Here is a 20,397-nt window from a genome sequence, read left to right as displayed (position 1 = left end):
TGCCTGGCTACTACCACTGACTGCTCTGACAGGATCACAATACAGGGTCCTAGACAGAGCTGGAGAAAAATATAGAACAAAATTCTAACTCACACCCACCCACACACAAAAACAGACTTACTGGTCTGACAGAGACTGCAGAAACCCCGAGAGTATGGCCCCTGGATACCCTTTTAGCTCAGTAATGAAATCACTCCTGAGGTTTACCCTTCATCCAAAGATTAGACAGGCCCATAAAACAAAATGAGACTAAAGGTGCACACCAGCCAAGGGGCAAGGACTACAAGCCAGGAGGAGACAGGCAAGCTGGAATAGGGAAGCCAAGGTCGAGAAGGGAGAGTATTGACATGTCATGAGGATGGTAACCAATGTCACAAAACAATATGTGTACTAATTGTTTAATGAGAAGCTAGTTTGTTCTGTAAACCTTCATCGAAAGTACAATAAAAATTTTTTTTAAAAGAAGAAATCAAACGACACATTGCAGTGGGCAAATCTGCTGCAAAAGACCTCTTTAAAGTGTGGAAAAGCAAAAATATCACTTTGAGGACTAAGGTGCGTCTAATCTAAGCTATGATATTTTCAATTGCCTCATATGCATGTGAAAGCTGGTCTATGAATAACAAAGACTGAAGAAGAATTAATGTCTTTGAATTACGGTGTTGGTGAAAAATACTGAATACACCATGGACTGCCAGAAGAATGAATAAGTCTGTTTTGGAAAGAGTACATTCTCAGTGCTCTTTGGAAGCGAGGATGGAGAGACCGCGTCTCATGTACTTTGGACATGTTATCAGGAGGGACGAGTCCCTGGAGAAGGACATCGTGCTTGGTAAGGTAGAGGTTCAGCGAAAAAAAGGAAGACCCTCGACAAGACAGATTGACGCAGCGGCTGCAACAATGGGCTCAAACATAGCAAAGATTGTGAGGACAGCACAGGATCGGGCAATGTTTCGTCCTGTTGTACGCAGGGTCGCTATGAGTTGGAAATGACTTGACAGCAGCTAACAACAATAACAAAAACAATGAAAGCATGGTAATATTTATAATAATAAAACATAATAGAAATAACTAATAGCAGTTACCCTTTTATTGAATGTTTACTTGGAGCTAGGCACTTTACGTACATCATCTCTAAGCACTATGTGAAGTAGATGGTATTAGGCCCATTTTATAATTGAGTAAACTGAGGCCCAGAGAGATTAACTAAGTGGCCTATTAAGTGAACAGAGCTGCACTTAATCTCATGCTAGGCATGTCTCACTCTAAACCTATGGTATTTCCACCACACCTACTGCCTCTCTACTAATAACTGTGAAAGTTAAGTACTAATGGCTACATGATTGCAATCAATTCAGTCATAATAGTTTGAGGGATGATTTTGTGTCAATACATAAGTCCAGAAGGAAACAAAAACCAACTGCTGAATGAGTGGCCACCAGGCATGAGAATAAACCCATTTTATTACTCAGATACACTGAACGTAGTATCTACTAAGTGCCGGTACCGTGCTAAGTGCAGGTTATAATGATGAACAAAACAGATGCGGAAAGTGTGCTCAAGGGCGAAAGTCAGTCATTTGAACCCAAAAACTTGACAAAAGGACACACACTTTAAACACAATTGTCCCAGACTCCTTGAGTAGTACAAGTCAATGACTGGTGGGTACAACACCCTTGATCAGAACCCTAACGGAAAAGTCACTAGAAACTTTTGCTAATTTCAGGGTGTTCTGAAGCTAAAAAATACCACTATGCCCTTAAAAGGAAAGTACTGATCCATAAGCCTTTCTGAATTCTAGCTGTAAATCTACTGAGAGGAAACTTGCTGGGGGATATTTTCAGCATACTACATCCTAAACTGGTTTGCACTGCTTCCTCCAAGAGCAACTCCCTTGGTGAGGGACATGAACTAAGTGGGAAGAAAGGGATATGGGTGGGTCAGGATATGCGAAAATCTGTGAGAAAAGGTACAAAAAGAGAGGGGAAAAGGGAGAGAAAGTGATAGAGGGGAAAGGAGAGGCAGAGAAAGAAAGAATACTAAAAGAACTATAATTATATCCTAGGGAGTTGTCTTAGACTGAGATCTCACAATAAAAAGATATCAACTATTTCATTTGATGCTTATAAGCTATAGGAATATCATTTTAATTCAACAAAAACTTAATTAAAATATTTCTATTCAAATGCACTTTCCACCTAAAAAAGTAACACAAAAATCCTGTAAATTACTCTAAAAATAAAATATTTCTTACTTAGATATTTTTGTAAGGGAGCGATCAACTAGACTGCAACAACAACAGCAACAAAACCAAACTTGTTGCCACGGAGTCAATTCCAACTCATGTTAACAGTCCTGGGTTAAAGCAATTTTAACTTAGCTATGTTATATTTAAGGAGCCCCGGTGGTGTAGTAGGAGCCCTGGTGGTGCAGTGGTTAAAGCAATCAACTGCTAAGCAAAATGCTAGCAGTTCGAAACCACCAGCAGCTCCATGGGAGAAAGATGTGGCAGTCTGTTTCCATACAGATTTACAGCCTTGGAAACCCTATGGAGTAGCTATGAGTCGTAATCAATTCTATGGCAGTGGGTTAGTTTTTTGTTTTTGTTTTTTTTTTTTGTTTTGGTAGTGTAGTGTAGTGGTTAAAGCACTCAGTTGCTAACTGAAAGATCAGCAGTTCCAACCCACCAGCCACTCTGTGGGATAAATATGTGGCAGTCCGTTTCTGTAAAGGTTACAGCCTTGGAAACCCTATAAGGCAGTTCTACTCTGTCCTACAGGGTCACTAAGAGTTGGAATTGACTCGATGGCAATGGGTTTGATTTGGTTATATTTACTGCAGTGATGTGATGTAAGATAGAAGAAACTTTTATCAACATCTTTATGGAAAGTGTTGAAAATATTAAACATTAAAAATTATGTTGCTAGGCAAATTCCTTTGCACTGGATATAATTCACTGACTTATTTTTTGTATTGGAGATTTGTGGCCAAATCTCCTATACAAAGAGAGGATGATGATCCTATACATAGAGATGATGGCTAATAAATTTGAACACAATTTTGTTCATGTCCTTCCTGTTAGTTCCTAAAAATAAAACAACACAATATTGTAAGTGCTGATTTCTACCTGATGTAATTTTAATAATTTTTATTTATGGACTGAGTCTACAGATATGCAAATAAGCCAACAAGTGTAAGCCACATACATTTAATGCCCTGAATCATCAAATTCTTGGCCAAATTAATAATTCCTAATCTCAGGAAACAAAACTAAAATTGTTGTTAAGCAGATGTGGAGAGTTCTGCATTGATCCATGGGACGCATGAATTCCTGTTGTATTATGCCAGTGTGAAGGGCTTTCCTTTAAGGTCCCAGTTCACATTCAGGTTGCCCAATTTTTCCTCAGACAAGTTGGTCCTTATATTTGTTTATTGATCTGAAGAGGAAACACTTGGCTGCCAGGCTTTCCACTGATGGAGGGGGATTATTCCTTATACATACTTTTAAGTAATCACCCTTTAAGCACAAGGCCCACTTCCACACTTCATGGTTTTAGGAGCTGCAGGGCAGACCAACCCCCTTTTTATCTAAAGCTTCCTCCACGCATACTGGGCTGCTTCTGTCACTAATCCTCCATCTACTTTCCAGTTTTTGGAAATGCACTGACATATCTCATTTATCGGTAGCTCTCTCTCACTCTTTTCTTTTTTCTTCTTTTTGATATAATTTTGCTATGTTTATTCATATTTTTTGCATCTTTTCTTTTTACTGCATTAAGTATATATGTAACAAATCATCTGCCATTTCAACATTCTTTATGTGTACAATTCAGCGACATTAGTTATGTTTATTATGTTGTTATCTTCTATCATTTCAATGACATCTGAAGAGGGAAAGGAGCTAAAGTCATACACTTGAATATACTTAAGATACGTGTATATCTTAAATAGGAAGCAACCTGGCCACTGCAAATTTCAATGGTCCTGGTTTTAAGAAAATTAGAAAAAACTACATGAGAATTATATGGATTATTAATCTAAGAAAAAATAAAATATGAATATCATCTACCCTACATTCCCATGCCAAAGTCTTAGATTTTTACTTCTTTAACAACAGCAAATTATCATACCCAAAGGACTAGCTTTGAATGACAAAGTGGTTAAGAATGTTCTGAAGAACAAATGTAGACAGGTCCCATTTTACTGTATGCTTATTCGTATTCACTGTATGGCTATGAAATGTAAAGAACATCAAATTCACCTGAAAAAAGAAATGCACTGAAAGATGGAAAGAAGTGTCTTCTGATTAGTGAGGTCTGCTGTTGTTAGGTGCCACTGAGGTGGTTCTGATTCATAGTGATCCTATGTACAACAGAATGAAACACTGCCTGGTCCTATGCCATTCTCACAATCGTTGCTATGTTTGAGCCCATTGCTGCAGCCACTGTGTCAATCCATCTTGTTGACTGTCTTCCTCTTTTTCACTGACCCTCTACTTTACCAATCAATAAGGAAGACTGAGGAATAATTAATGCATTTGAATTATGGTATTGGTGAAGAATACTGAATATACCATGGAGTGCCAGAAGAACGAACAAATCTGTCTTGGAAGAAGTACAGCCAGAATGCTCCTTAGAAGTAAGAATGCTGAGACTTCATCTTACATACTTTGGACATGTTATCAGGAGGGACCAGTCCTTGGAGAAGGACATCGTGCTTGGTAAAGCAGAGTGAGGTCTAGAATCAAGGAATTTGAGTAGAAATAGATCTCAGAGGATAATCTAGTCCACCTCTTTAATTTTCCAGATGAGAGTTTCTGTGACTAGAACTGGTGTCTTTTGGTAACTAGAAGAAACACTACTCCTAGCAAAAATGATCACAGCTTAGTGGAGAATATAACATTGTCTTCTAATTATTAAAGATGAGGTTCAACCCCATGAGGTCTGGGTTATCAGAAATAAAAATGAGAGATGCCCACACAATATCCATACTTACTCATTACCCCAGTCCAGGCGCACGGTGATATGCCGTTTAACTTCCCGCACCTGATCCTGAGTCAGGTGACCCGATAGTAGCTGCCTTCGCAGGTCAATAAGTTCATTCATCACATGGCGTAGTTTGTAGAAGAGATCTACTTTGTGTTTCTGTAAGCACATTTTTGGAGTTGGGTGAAGCAAAGAAGAGATATGGAAAGGGAATGAAAGAAAGAGAAAAATGATTAAAATATGAAAAGTGGTCCTTTCTTTGAACCTCTAAAAAAAGCAATGTAAAGAGGATCTTACTTTAAAATGTTAAAATAAAGTCCTTAGTTCCTATTGTCTAAAAATCTCTTCTTATGACACCTAATAAGCAACATAATTGACCTGGATCATGTACAGTACCATTTGTGTATCCACCCTTTAACTGGACGATTCTGGACTATTCATTTCACAGTAAATTGAAGTTACTAAACTTAATCAGAACCAAGGCTTTGAACCAGTTTGTTCTGGTTTGAACGCCTGCTGAGAATTTGCATTTCTAACAAGTTCCTAGGAAGTTATACATAAGACTCACCTGAGGATCTTGTTAAAAATGTAGATTCTGATTCAGTACATCTGGAATGAAATGCAAATTTTCAGCAGGGAACTTGTTAGAAACGCAAATTCTCAGCAGGGGTTTGAAGCCCTGATCAGAACAGAAAGTTACACAGGAGCCAAGTGCTGTTTCTTCTGACAGTAGTTACTAGGCATGTAACCAAAAAGATTTCAACCATCCTGCAGGGTCTCTGGCTTCCCCAGGAGAAATACTCATGGCTTCCCCAGGAGAAATACTCATGGCTTCCCCAGGAGAAATACTCAAGGTACGGGAGGAGTAAGGAGAATCTTTTTTCCTATTTTGAAGGAATTAAGGTTTCAAAATAAAGCCACAGTCTCTGGAGTAAGATTCACTCCTGGTTTCCAGGCCTCATTTCTAATTAGCTTTTTAAAATGACATGTGTTCCTAGTGTCACAGATTTCTACCCTTTTCAGTTTAATAAAACGTGTCACCTTTATAAGAATTAAATAGAAACATCATAATGAATTTAATTATGGACATCATAGCGGTTTTAATCTTACAAGTGAAAAATGTAAGTGCCATGAGAGTAAGATGCTTGAGCAAAATGATGTACAGGCAGTGCCCCGGTTACCAACATGGGACTAACAGACAACTAGTACTTGCCCTTTAATGTTATGTAAATTTGCCCTCACTCTGAACAATTGAAGCAACCCCAATACGCAACAAATTCTTCACCACAATCATCTTCACTTGCTGCACGTAAAGCTTTTAAGTCACTGAGAAGGATTCCAGCCTTTTCTTGCACTGAAGGCTAAATAAGAACCGCATGCACCTGTTCCGACTTACAAATTCTTAGGATCAGATCTCATATGTAACCCGGAACTGCCTGTACGTAAGAATGTTGTTGTTGTTAGGTGCTGTCGAGTCAGTTCCGACTCATAGCGACCCTACAGGACAAAGAACTGCCCCATAGGGTTTCCAACGAGCAGCAGGTAGATTTGAACTGCTGATCTTTTGGTCAGCACCCAAGCTCTTAACCCCTAAGCCACCGTATGGATTTAAAACCCAAAGTCCTATATTCTCACAAGTGAATTCCTGATTTCAGAATCTTTCCAATTCTATTTCTGTTATAGAGAAGCATAATTTTGTATGGTAATTAAAATTCTTAGAATGTAACCTATCTATAAAAAATGCTTTCAAAGACAGGTCAACCTGTACTATAGCACTAGTACAATCTCTACCCGGGATTTCCTCTACAAAGATACTTACCAAAATAAGCTTGATTCAGGTGGCTATAAATAAAATTAATTATAAAGCAAATTACAAACCAGTAGAATCAGATAATGTTTTTAGGTAGGAGCGATCTTATGATTAAAATGTTAGGAACATCAATACTACTTAGAAATCATCTAATGGAACATGAGACTTTTTTTTTTGCTATTGTAATTTAATTATATAAATTCTGTTTACATATCGCTGCAGTATACAAATGCAACTGATTTTGCTATATTGACCGTGTACTTAACACTTGGCTGAATTTGGGTTTTTGTTTTTGTTTTAAATTACTATACTTTAGATGAAGGTTTACAGAATAAACTAGCTTCTCACTAAACAATTAGTACACATATTGTTTTGTGACATTGGTGACCAGCCCCACAACATGTCAACACTCTCCCCTTCTTGACCTTGGGTTCCCTATTTCCAGCTCTCCTGTCCCCTCCTAGCTTCTAGTCCTTGCCCCTGGGCTGGTGTGCCCCTTTAGTCTCATTTTGTTTTATGGGCCTGTCTAATCTTTGAATGAAGGGTGAACTTCCAGAGTGACTTCATTACTGAGCTAAAAGGGTGTCCAGGGGCCATACTCTTGGGGTTTCTCCAGTCTCTGTCAGATCAGTAAGTCTGTTTTTTTTGTTTTTGTTTTTTTTTTGTGTGTGTGTGTGTGTGAGTTACAATTTTATTCTATATTTTTCTCCAGCTCTGTCCGGGACCCTGTATTGTGATCCCTGTCAGAGCAGTCAGTGGTGGCAGCCAGGAACCATCTAGTTGTGCTGGACTCAGCCTAGTGGAGGCTGTAGTACTTGTGGTTCAGCAGTCATTTGGACTAGCCTTTCCCTTGTATCTTTGGTTTTCTTCTTTCTCCCTTGTAGAACATTAGACTTTTAAAGAAAAAATTATTTTTAACTGGAAGACCTTAGGAATCATGTGCTCTAATTATATCACTTTCAAATAGTTTGCTGTTCTTTCTTCAGTCAACGAACAGACTAAGAAAATTTAAGCACCTTGGTGGTACACAATGATGGCAGAACTCACAAATTTCTTGCCAGCTCAAAAGGCGGCAAGGCCAAAGCAAACTACATCATCTGGAAAACTGATCTGGAAGATAGGCAATAAAGGCAATATAGTGTGTATTTCTAGCACATACATTTATTTGTTATTAATAAAACAGGACTATCTAAGTTTAAAACAGAAAGTTATTATGTTTCCCATACACAATAATCCACTGCATACATACACAAGCATTCATTCAATCACTAAATTAAAAAATGCTTATGCAGAACCTACTATGTGCTGTCACTTTGTCCCTGCTCTCGTGGTGCTTTGATGCTAGATACCAGAGACAGACCACAGGCAAATTATTAATGATGGTGAAAAGTTCTAGGAGGAAAAATTAAAGCAGAGTAAAGGGACCGTGAGTGGCTAAGGGTCAGCTAGGGAGTGAGGAAATGTAGTACTTTAGGTGGAATGGTCAGGAAACGGCTTTTCTGACAGCCAGTCTATGAATACGGACATGAGTGAAGTGAAGCAGCAGCGTTTGTGGAAACTGGGTAAGTTTTCCAGGTGTAAGAAACAGAAAGTGCAAAGGCCTTATTTAACATAGAAGTGGACTTGGCATGTTCAGGAGTCCAGGGAGGTCAGTGCACCTGAAGCAAAGTGAACAAGGGGGAGAGTAACAATGCAGTCGGAGAGACAACCGGAACCAGATTTAGGCAGAGCCTCTGTAGGTCCTGTGATAAGGGCTTTGGCTTTTTTCCTAAGCAAGATGGAAAGCCACTGGAGGATTTGAAGCAAAAGAGTGACATGATATGACAAGTCTTGAAAGTACCACTCTGTTGAGAATAAAAAACGAAAAGGCAAAAGAGGAAGTAGGAACTCCATTCAGGAGACTACTGCACCAATCCACAGGATGACAGTTGCTTAGACGAGGTGAAGAATGGTGAAGGTAAGAAGGGCTTGGAGTCTTGATATGTTTTGTAGATAGGATCTGCTGATGGATTAGATGTGAGATGTGAACGGAGTCAAGGATCACTCTTATTTTTTGGCCTGAGAAGCAAGTCTGGAAGAGGAAAACAAAGTGAAATTTTGGACAGACTAAATTTGAGATTGAGTTCTAACATTTAGAGGTCAGGAAGGTGAGAAATACCTAGCAGACGAAACTAAAAAGGAACAAGTAGTGAAGTGAAAGTAGGAGAGTGTGGTATCATGGAAGTCTAATGAAAACAGGGTTTTAATGAGAAGTTTGTCAAACACACTGAGGGATTAAATAAAATCTGGACTGAGAGTTGGCTGCTGGATTTGGCATCGTGGTGTCACTATTGACCTCTATATGAGCAGTTTTGATGGAATAGTTGAGTTAGTTTCAAGAGAGGAGGGGAGGGGAGGAAGTGGAGAGAGAGCACAAACAACTCTTGAAGAATTCTGCAGTAACTGGAAGCAGAGAAATACTGTAGCAGAACAGGGTTGTGGGGTCAAGGGAGTTTTTTGGTTTTTAATAGGACAAAATTTCAGACTATTTGTATACTGAAGGGAATGATCTAGTAAAGAGGAAAAATTTGATGATGCAGGTGTTAAATTTTTGAGTAGGCAAGAAGAGATGGGATCCAGGACACAACGGGAGGGGTTGGCTTTAAATAAGAGCCGGGGTACTTTACATATTTTCATAGGGAAGAAAGGCATAGAATATGGATAATGACACAGGTAGCTGGAAGATTTGGTGACAGAAAGACAGAATTTTTCTTATGATTGCTTTATTCTCAGGGAAATAAAAAGCCAGGTCATCACGCCCTGACAGGGAACACAACAGAGAGTCCTGGACGGAGTGGGAGAAAAGTGTGTAGCAGAACTCAAATTCATGTAAAAAGACCAGACTTAATGGTCTGACAGAGATTGGAGGAACCCCCGAAACTATGGCCCCTGGACGCTCTGTTAACCCAGAAATGAAATCATTCCGAAGCCCACTCTTCAGACAAATATTAGACAGGAGTATAAAACAAAAAATAATACACATGAGGAGTGTGCTTCTTAGTTCAATCAGATACACGAGACCAAATGGGCAGCTTCCTGTCTGGAGGCAGGATGAGAAGGCAAGAAGGGACAGAAACTGATTGCATGGACACACAGAACCCAAGGTGGAAAGGGGGAGTGTGCTATCACATTGTGGGGACTGTAACTAATGTCACAAAACATTATGTGTATAAATGTTTGAGACATTAACTTAAGCTGTAAACTTTCACCTAAAGTACAATTAAAAAAAAAAAAAGGCAAGGTCATCAGCTGAGAGCGAGTGTGATAGTGTGGTGAGAGGAAATATTAGAGATTTGAAGATAGAAGAGAAGACATAAAACAATTTCTTAGGGACTGGTAAGGTGAATTGACAAGGGAAAGGCTATTCAACTGCCAGGTGGTTTTGAGATTTGTGAGCACTAATTAAAAGTGAGGTTGTGTGTGTGTGTGTTTTTTTTTCCCTAGCCAAGTATAATGATACTGAAGTATCATATACATACATATATAAGTATGTGTGTATATATTTATGTGTATACATATGTACATATACACACACACATATACACAATATCTACACAGCACATACACACACATATACCTACATACAATATCTATGCAAGAATATGCTAATATAGTCTTTTAAGGCATTGTGCACAGTTATTTATTTTTTATCAGGAGTTTCTGGAAGATTATATTTTCCGAAGATGACTACAATACCTCCCTACCGAAGTGCTCTTCTGTAATATGACTTGACATTCCTCCATTACCAAGTGGAGACTCTTTCTCCATACCCAGGCAGGCCCTGCAACTGCTCTGACCAATAGAACTTGACAGTAGTGAGCTAGGCCAGTTCTAGATGCAGGCCTTAGTTGGTCCAGCAGCTTGTGCTTCCTGCCTCTTGGGATATAAGCTCTTGGGAGGTTCACTTTCAGAATCTAGCTGCCATGCCTCGAAAAGCCCAAGCTATACGGAGAGGCCACATGTGGGCACTCCAGTTACCAGTCCCAGCTGTCTGAATGAACTATCTTGGATGCCTAGCCCAGTCAAGCCTTCAGATGACTACAGCCCTGCTAACATCCAACTGCAACCAAATGAGAAACCCTAAGTGAAAACTACCCAACTGAGCCCACTTTATACAGAGAAGAGTTAAAGATACTAAACAGTTGTTTTAAACCACTGAGTTTTGGGGTGGTTTGTTACACAGGTAACTGGAACAATTACACAGTATCTTTTTCATTAGAAAATCAGTTACTGTTTCTAACTGTATAAAGCTGGAAACACTTACTCTACACACACTGTATAAGGATGCACTAAGAATGAAATGGCTCATATAACCAGAAAGCAGCACTACTGTTACATCCATGTAGTTGCCAATTTGTTTTTCCAGGGCAACCTAGTGACTTCTTTGACCAGAGGCTCTCACACTCCAGGCTCCACTAGCATTCCTCAGGAACACACAGCACTCTTGGGTTTGTTAGCAGAGAAAACCACACACCATTCAATGTGAGTAATCTAGTCGACCAGCCCCAGAACACATGCTTCACCTACGAATGCCTGATGCCATGGGACAGCTGAATACCCCACTCAAGGGAAACATTTATTTTCTACTGAGAGGTCTGCTCTTCAGTGGATTAAAATAACAATATAATTAGATTGGTGCTGCAGGTTTAGCCTTCCTGCACAATATCCCTAGTTCCTGTCACCGCTAAAAGCAGGAAAATGATGAAGGAGAAAGAGAAAAGAGAGGAAGGGAGGGAAGGAGAGAGGCAGAGAGAAAGAAAGAGGAAGGGAGGGAGGATGACAGAGAAAAAGAAATCTGCAGCCTATCTTAGCAACATACTCAGCCTCTCCATAGCTCTATAGTCTAAATTCATCAAGAATGGCCACAGACTATTGGGACAGTATACTGAAGAGTCAGCAGAAACCATCAATTAAAAATGATTAAACCCTTTGCAGCCACATGCCAAGTAGAATCTGTTTCATCACTGTGAAAGAATCATTGTGTTTCTTCAGAAGGAACTTCGAAGAGGAAATCTGAGATTTAATGACACTGATTTAAAATTCTTACTAAACTTCTTATAACGCAATGTGGAAAGAAATGTCATGCCACAATGATGCTTCTGAGTTAGTAAATGAGCAAAGTTGTAGAGTATCCACCATAAACTATGCACCCTTTATTTAAGGTACAGATGCTTAAAGACTGATTAATATAAGCTAATATAAGAGTATAAAAATTGAATTAAAATAAAATTATATTAAAAGTACTGCTCTCCTCAAAGAGAATAAATATCCTGCCATGAGTACTGAAAACTTCAGGTGAAAATCAATTTAATGGTAGTTAAACACTGCATCTAAATTTCAAGATTCCCAGCTGTCCCTCATTTTACTGATTTTTTTTAACATTCCTTTATTTATACACAGATAGCTTATTTTCTCATTTTATTTCTTCTTAATAAATCAACCACTATGAACTTGAGTTGGCTCAAACATCGTTAATTTTTTTTTTTTACTACTAATAATAACCAGGTGTCTTACCATGAAGTAAACTCTAATCCTAATCGAAAGATTTATGTTATACTTCAAAACTCTAGAACCTATCCCAGCATAACGTAAAAATCTCTAAAGCAAAGTACTTGCAACCTTAATGACATTTATGCCCAAGAATGTAAAGTTTCATTTTAGGTTCTTATATGACATAGTTAGCAAAGGTTTGAAACTGAGTACAAAAGTCAGGAGAGAAATTTTTGTGAAACAAAATGATACCTAAACTCAAGCTGTTTCACACTGATTTTCAAGCAGTATTTGCAAAGAAATAATGTGGAAATTCTTTTTCTGTTCACTAATATGAGGATGTGCTGATACCATCTCTTTCCTTGGCGTACATACCTATCCCTCCACCTTTGAGAGGCCAGGACGCCTTTCTCACTCCACCTCCAACCCAAGCATATCCTCTCTCACAGACCTGTTGATGGCCAAAATACCACCATTATAGTAGCTTCAATCCTCTTTTATGACACAAATTTTTGCAGGTGAGCTATGACTTTTAAAATTATTTTCTGAAATGTTTCCTACGGTGAACTTACGTTAACAGTGGGTGATGGACAGCTGAGGCAGACTCACAGTAGACCCTTCTCCACAGGACAGAACAAACCTATACCTAAAGGCAGCCCTTAATCTGTCTCTGCTAGGTATTCCTTCTTAGATAGAAAGACAAATGAGAAACCAGTCCCAATTATCTCCAAGTATAATTACAGAGAGAACCTCAAACTAATTGCCCCCTCTTCAAATGTTAAAGATGAAAGCTGGAAAGTGAATGACTTGACACAGAATGGAAGACTGAAAACCTGAGGGCAGGATGAGAAAAGACAGGTGGGAGAGAAGGAAGGTAGGAGAGAAGAAAGGTAGGAGAGATCAGTAAGAAGCAAGCCCATTATCTCTGTAGAAAGGATCAAGGATTAGAGGCACCAGGTACCTCTAAAGATGTGTATGTGTTTGTGTGTGTGTGGATGTGATGAGTCTGTGTGTAGGTGGGGAATGGGAACCAGAGAATTGGTTAAAAATCTTCTAAAAGGAAGTATGGCCTTCAGATCACCACTTCTACTCCATTTTGCCAGGCAATTAGCTTTCTCCACCTAACAGAAGACTGAAGGTTTAGTTTACTCTCTGCAGAGGTTAAAACAGAGGGTCTATAGATTGTGCAACACCAAATTAAAGATGTGAGTGCCATGATAAAAACAAGGAAAATAAAGTCAGATACTACATAAGCAGTAAGACCCCAGGGCCCTTCCCACACCGGGCTACCAAAAGGCTGATAGCTAGGCTTATAGCTTTCTAAGAAGAACAGCAGAGGATTCCTCATGGAAAATTCAGCTCAGGTGAAAAGAAAAAAAAAAAAAACAAAAACAAATTACAACTATTGATGGTTGCCCTAGCCCCCATGAAAAGCCAGGCCCTCTTCTGATCACTCTACAGTATATAGTGTCCACAGGTTAATAAATACTAATCCCTATTCTGACAGTTTTCTGTCAACATTTTAATGCCTCATTGTTAAATATAAATGGACAAAGAACACTATACGGTGAGGAAGGCTTCCAAATGAAGGAAAGAGATTAAAACAATCAGAAAACTGGAAATTAGAGGAAATGAATAATGTCAGAAGTAAAACTCAAGAAACAATAATCAGTAATGAAATGAACTAAGAATACCATGTAATAAAAATGAAAAACAACAACAACAACAACAAAAAAAAAAAAACAGAACCCAAAAGGGTTTGGGAAATTAAAAAAAATAGGATAGTTGTAATTTAAAACAAAATTCAGTAAAAATGGGAGAAGACTAACTTGAGGAATTCTGCCAGAAAGTACAACAAAAAGGCAATGTAACTCAACGGATAAATGGGGGAGAAAATACTGGAAAACGAGCGAATCATTCCAGGAGGTATATCTCTAATAAAAAGAGTTCTAGGAAGAGAGAATGGTGAAAACAGAGGGGAGGGGGACCGTCAAAGAATTAATACAAATAAGTGTCACAGAACTGAAGGAAATGAGTTTCCAGATTGAAAGAACTCACTGAGTAGCTACCACAATCAATGAAAAAAACCACAACCAAGGCACATCACTGTAAAATTTCAGAACACTGGGGGCAAAGACACAGTCCTAAAGTATTTCACAGAAAACAACTTATCAATGAAAGAGTCAGGAATTAGAATGACATGTGACTTCTCAACAACACTGGAAGCTAGAAAATAATGAAGCAATGCCTTCAAAATGCTTTATCTTATTTACAACAAAAAATTTATATCCAGTCAAACTATTAATGAAGTATAAGGGTAGACTGAAGACATAGAAACATGTTAAATCTCAAGAAAAAATTTTCTCCCACATACTTCTGCTCAGTAAGCTACGGAGAAAGTACTTCATCAAATGAGGAGGTAAGCCAAGAATTAAGGTGACATGAGAGCTAGGAAACAAAACGGTTCAAACTGGGAGAGATGCAAAGAAAATTCCCAGGCCAGATTAACACAGGAGGTGGGAGGGCTTTATGCCGGATGTCACCTAGAAAAAAAAAAATTAAACTGATAAAATACCTAAAGGGTTTAAACATAATAAAGGAGATTTTCATTTTTGCCACAATGTTTGGGCATAGAAAACAAAAGAAAAAAAAAGAATAAAAGAAACAATCATTAACAATAAAGAAATAAAGTTATACAAGAAAGAAATACAACCTTAGTTCACTATGTGGCTCAGATGTGAAAGCAGTTACACAGGCACAGTAGCAACTAAACATCAGTTTAACAAAAAATGATGATACAACTATCTTAGAAGCATTCCAATACTTTATAGCAACATGTAAAAAAAATTTAGCACAGGGCACTTACGAAAATATCTCATGGGAGGAGGGTGTGGTTGGCAAAAAATGTAGAACACGTGTTATTTGTGTAAAAATACAGTGTATACTACCTAGACTTTTTAAAAAAGATGAAATAATCACTACCATGAAAGATCCCCTCCATCCCCCACCCCCAGGTGGTTGCTCTGGGTCACAAAGTTAAGTAGAGTCTCATTCCAGCCTTCACTGCTGTTTATTAGTTTAAATATTAACAAACGAAACCAGCCAAACCTGCACTAGTACAATGATCCTCTGCCAGAATCAACACAAAAGCTGGACCATTTACACATCTCATTCCCAAAGTGGATGAGAAATGAAATATATTCTGCAGGAGAAGAATTTCCAGGAGAAAGTTTTGTCTCTTGACTACAGCATGGCATCTGTCCTTTCACAGTTTCATATCCTGGTGTCAATACACACAAGGCAGAAATGATAGCAGCCACCTATCAACCAAGCCCCTTCAGGATCTGCTGCAAAAAAAGGCAGAAGGTGCGCATTCACATGCAAGTTGTCTTGAGAAAGATCCAATGGGTATAGCATAAACAGTTCTCACACACAGGACTGTAAATCCAAGGGCATCCAGGGAATTTCCTATTAAACGGACAGTGCTGTGTTAAATCCTACCTCTGGTATGCTCTAGCCTTTTTAAATGATTCTGTCTTACCTATTTAAGAGAAAAATAAAATGGCTGGGAACTCTAAATAGAAACATAATCAACCCCACCCAACATTTACCCCTCACAGTTCATCACCACCAAAAACACTAAATCTGTGAAACTTATCCACACCATCTCTTGATTTCCTACTACTAATCCTTACTCTGGAATTGTAAAACTCTTTAATGCAGAGAGCGGGTACTGGATTTGGGGTCAGAATGCTACGTTTCTATTTCAACTCTGTCAGTCATGGGGCCCTGGGCAGATTTACTAATCCTCTGCGTGCCTCAGTTTCCTCATCATTTTAACAAGAAAATAAAAGCACCTTTCTAGGGTTATTACACGTGTTAACTGTGTGGAGCATCTAGTACGTACTTACAAAGTGTGGCTATTTCCATAGCACATTCCTTCCCTCACTTCAACAGATACTCCACTCTGCGCCCAGCTCCCAAACATCATCAAGTCCTTCTAGATGTGTTTCAAAACTACGACCTTAGTATCCCTGCCAGGGCACTGCTTCTGGCCTTTGCCCTAGAGCCTCAACATGTGCACCTACCTAACGTAATCCTTTTCAACTTTCTACAGGTAACAAGGAACTGAAGTACCAAAGGAAGAAGTCCAAGCTGCACTGAAAGCACTGGCAAAAAACAAGGCTCTAGGAATTGATGGAATACCAACTGAAATGTTTCAACAAACAGATACAGTGCTGGAAGTGCTCACTTGTCTATGCCAAGAAATTTGGAAGACAGCTACCTGGCCAACTGACTGGAAGAGATCCACATTTGTACCCATTCCAAAGGAAGGTGATCCAACAAAATGTCGAAATTATCCAACAATATCATTAATATCACACACAAGTAAAATTTTGCTTAAGATCATTCAAAAGCGGTTGTAACAGTACATAGATACGGAACTGCCAGGAATTCAAGTTGGATTCAGAAGAGGATGTGGAACAATGGTGTCACTGCTGATGTCAGATGGATCCTGGCTAAAAGCAGAGAATACCAGAAAGATGTTTACCTGTGTTTTATTGACTATTCAAAGGTATTCACCTGTGTGAATCATAAAAAATTATGGACAACATTGTGAAGAACGGGAATTTCGCAACACTTATTTGTGCTCATGAGGAACATATACATAGATCAAGAAGCAGTTATTCAAACAGAACAAAGGGATATTCCATGGTTTAAAGTCAGGAAAGGTGTGTGTCAGGGTTGTATCCTTCACCATATTTTTCAATCTGTATGCTGAGCAAATAACCTGAGACGCTGGACTATACGAAGAAGAACATGGCATTAGGATTGGAAGAAGACTTATTAACAACCTGCGATATGTAGATGACGCAACTTTGCTTGCTGCACGTAAAGAGGGCTTGAAGCGCTTACTGATGAAGATCAAAGACCATAGCCTTCAGTATGGATTACATCTCAACATAAAGAAAACAAAAATCCTCACAACTGGACCAAGAAGCAACATCATGATAAACAGAGAAAAGACTGAAGTTGTCAAGGGTTTCATTTTACTTGGATCCACAATCAATGCCCGTGAAAGCAGCAGTCAAGAAATCAAATGACACATTGCACTAAGCAAATCTGCCAGAAAAGATCTCTTTAAAGCATTAAAAAGCAAAGATATTACTTTAAGGACTAAGGTGCATCTGATCCAAGCCATGTTGTTTTCAATCGCCTCATATGCATGTGAAAGCCGGACAATAAACACAGAAGACTGAAGACGAATCGATACCTTTGAATTATGGTGTTGGTGAAGAATATTGAATATACCATGGACTACCATAAGAATGAACAAATCTGTCTTGGAAGAAGTACAGCCAGAATGCTCCTTAGAAGTGAAGATGGTGAGACTTCGTGTCACATACTTTGGACATGTTATCAGGAGGGACCAGTCCCTGGAGAAGGACATCATGCTTGGTAGAGTAGATGGTCAGCAAAAAAGAGGAAGATACTCAACAAGATGGACTGACACAGTGGCTGCAACAATGGGCTCAAGCATAATCGACGACTGTGAAGATGGCACAGGACCAGGCAGTGTTTCTTTCTGTGGTATATGGGGTTGTTATGAGTTGGAACCGACTCAATGACACCTAACAACAACAGGAAACAAAAGACCTCTTTAAAGTGCTGAAAAGCAAAGATGTCACTTTGAGGACTAAGGTGTGCCTGACCCAAGCCATGATGTTTTCAATCACCTCATATGCATGCAAAATCTGGTCAATGAATAAGGAAGACCAAAGAAGAATTGATGCCTTTGGATTATGGTGTTGGCGAAGAATACTGAATATACCACGGCCTGCGAAAAGAATGAACACATCTGTCTTGGAAGATGTACAGCCAGAAGGCTCCTTAGAAGCCAGGATGGTGAAACTTCGTCTCATATACTTTGGACATGTTATCAGGAGGGACCAGTCCTTGGAGAAGAACATCATGCTTTGTAAAGTAGATGGTTGGTGAAAAAGAGGAAGACCCTCAACGAGATGGATTGACAGAGTGGCTGCAACAGTAGGCTCAAGCATTACAATGACTGTGAGGAAGGCGCAGAACCAGGCAGTGTTTCATTCTGTGGTACACAAGGTCGCTGTGAGTTGGAACTGACTCAACAGCACCTAACAACAACAATAACAGGTAACCATGGTCCTGATTTGTTATATTAATTTCCTTTTGTTTCTTTATATTTTAATTATCTATGTATGTGTTCCTAAAAAAGCATACAGTCATTTAGTTTTGCCTATTTTTAAACTTTATATGAGAAAATTATCTATTTTCCTGATGAAATGAACCTTTACTTTCGAAGAATGTGTGCTTTTCCCCATGTAATAGGAAGGTTACTCTGAATAAGGTAGGTAAAAAGTATTTAAATCTTTTTCTCTTGAAAAAGAAGAGAAATAAATTAAGTATTATTAATACTAAGCCCTAGGCCTGATTCCAGTAGGCTGCCTTCACACTGCTACATCACAAAATATTAAACCAATAATTTAATAAAAAATAAAGCATATTCAATCAGGTTATTCTCATTAAAATCTATATGGTTTTACATAATCATATAATACTATAATTTTATAATTCTTATACAGGCAGTCCCTGGGTTACAAATGAGATCTGTTCTTAAGCCTGTTTTTAAGCCAAATTTGTAGGTAACTCAGAACTGGTATATAAAGTTCTTATTTAGTGTCAGTTAGTCAACGCTTACCTTAGTATACACTATATACTTTATCATTCTATGCACATAAAAGAAGCCCTGGTGGCGCAGTGGTTAAAGTGATCGAATGCTAATCAAAAGGTTAGTGGTCTGAAACCACCCACGGCTCCATGGGAGAAAGATGTGGCAGTCTGCTTCTGTAGAGATTTACAGCCTTGGAAACCCTATGGGGTCACTATGAGTCAGAATTGACTCGACAGCAGTAGATTTATCCATATAAAACACTTAAAAAACACTTTCAAACTGCACAATATTTTCATGAACACCACCAAGTAGTGCATGCATTCGTTACTATAAAGTATTATATTTAACTCAAATTTTTAATACAATAGGCTTTATGACAATCTGTTCTTAAGTACAAGTTGTCCGTAAGTTGGACATTCCTAACTCAGGGACTGCCGTTATATCAACGATAATACTGTTAATGACATTTACTGAACAGAATGTGGTTTTTAAACCACTAATTAATATTTAATCTTTCTGGTCTTTAAATTTTTACTGTATATACTTATAATGTAAATCTCATATTAATATACATGTACATACATATAATTTATAAATAAGAATATATTCCTGTGTGTTCAAAAAAAAGTTTAATAGTTACGATGCACGATGGAAAAAAAAGTTTGAAGACCACTACTCTAAATCACCTCTAACACAAGCAGGTGTATTCAGCCCTATACATCGTTGGATATAGGCACCCTGAACTCCCAGCTTTTTTGTAATTTCCAGACTGGTAGAGAGGGTAGAAGGGGTAATTTCATTTCCTGGCATAAGCACAGCTACATCTCCTTTAATGAGGACCAACAGAATAAGCAAAGGTGTGTTGCCTGGGGAAGGCTATCTGGCTAACCGGAAAAGCTCCTTAAAGAAGATAATTATGTGGTAAACTCACTATTACCCATGGTCTGGCCCTTAGCACTGAGGGTGAAAAATATGATTCTGACCATACCCTAGAGTTGAACAGACTTCAGAATGATGACCAACTCTACCAAAACCTCACTAGAAACATATTTATAAAAGCAGAATCCAAAGGAAACTGTTAAAATAAGCATATTATGAAAACTATATGCTGATAAATTTGAAAATATAAAGTGGATAGGTTTCTAGTGAAAAATATGAAATGCCTAAATTGACACAAATATAAGAAGAAACCTTAAATAGAAAAATAGACACTAAAGAAACTGAATGATAATCAAAGACTCCCCCAAGCCACTAAAAGATCAGAGTTCTGGTCTCCGGCAAGATGGCGGTCTAGGCAGAAGCACCACGCCGTCCCTCCACAACAAAGATCCGAAAAACTAAGCCAAACAGAGAATCAACAATCC

The 20,397-nt window shown here is 38.5% G+C and overlaps 1 protein-coding gene across 1 annotated transcript in view; it reads right to left on the bottom strand.

Moving 5' to 3' along the window:
* The window catches only part of DOCK3 (dedicator of cytokinesis 3), a 450,742-nt gene that overhangs the window by 215,493 nt on the left and 214,852 nt on the right, over positions 1 to 20,397 (bottom strand). The window contains exon 6 of the mRNA XM_004368733.1: positions 4,996 to 5,144. Coding sequence (XP_004368790.1) covers positions 4,996 to 5,144 — 149 coding nt within the window. The remainder of the gene's footprint in view (positions 1 to 4,995; positions 5,145 to 20,397) is intronic.

The sequence above is a fragment of the Trichechus manatus genome, unplaced genomic scaffold (genome assembly GCF_000243295.1).
Source record: "Trichechus manatus latirostris isolate Lorelei unplaced genomic scaffold, TriManLat1.0 scaffold00001, whole genome shotgun sequence".
Lineage (NCBI taxonomy): Eukaryota > Metazoa > Chordata > Mammalia > Sirenia > Trichechidae > Trichechus > Trichechus manatus.
The sequence above is the reverse complement of the archived record's forward strand: the minus strand, read 5'-3'. Positions and strand labels throughout refer to the sequence as shown.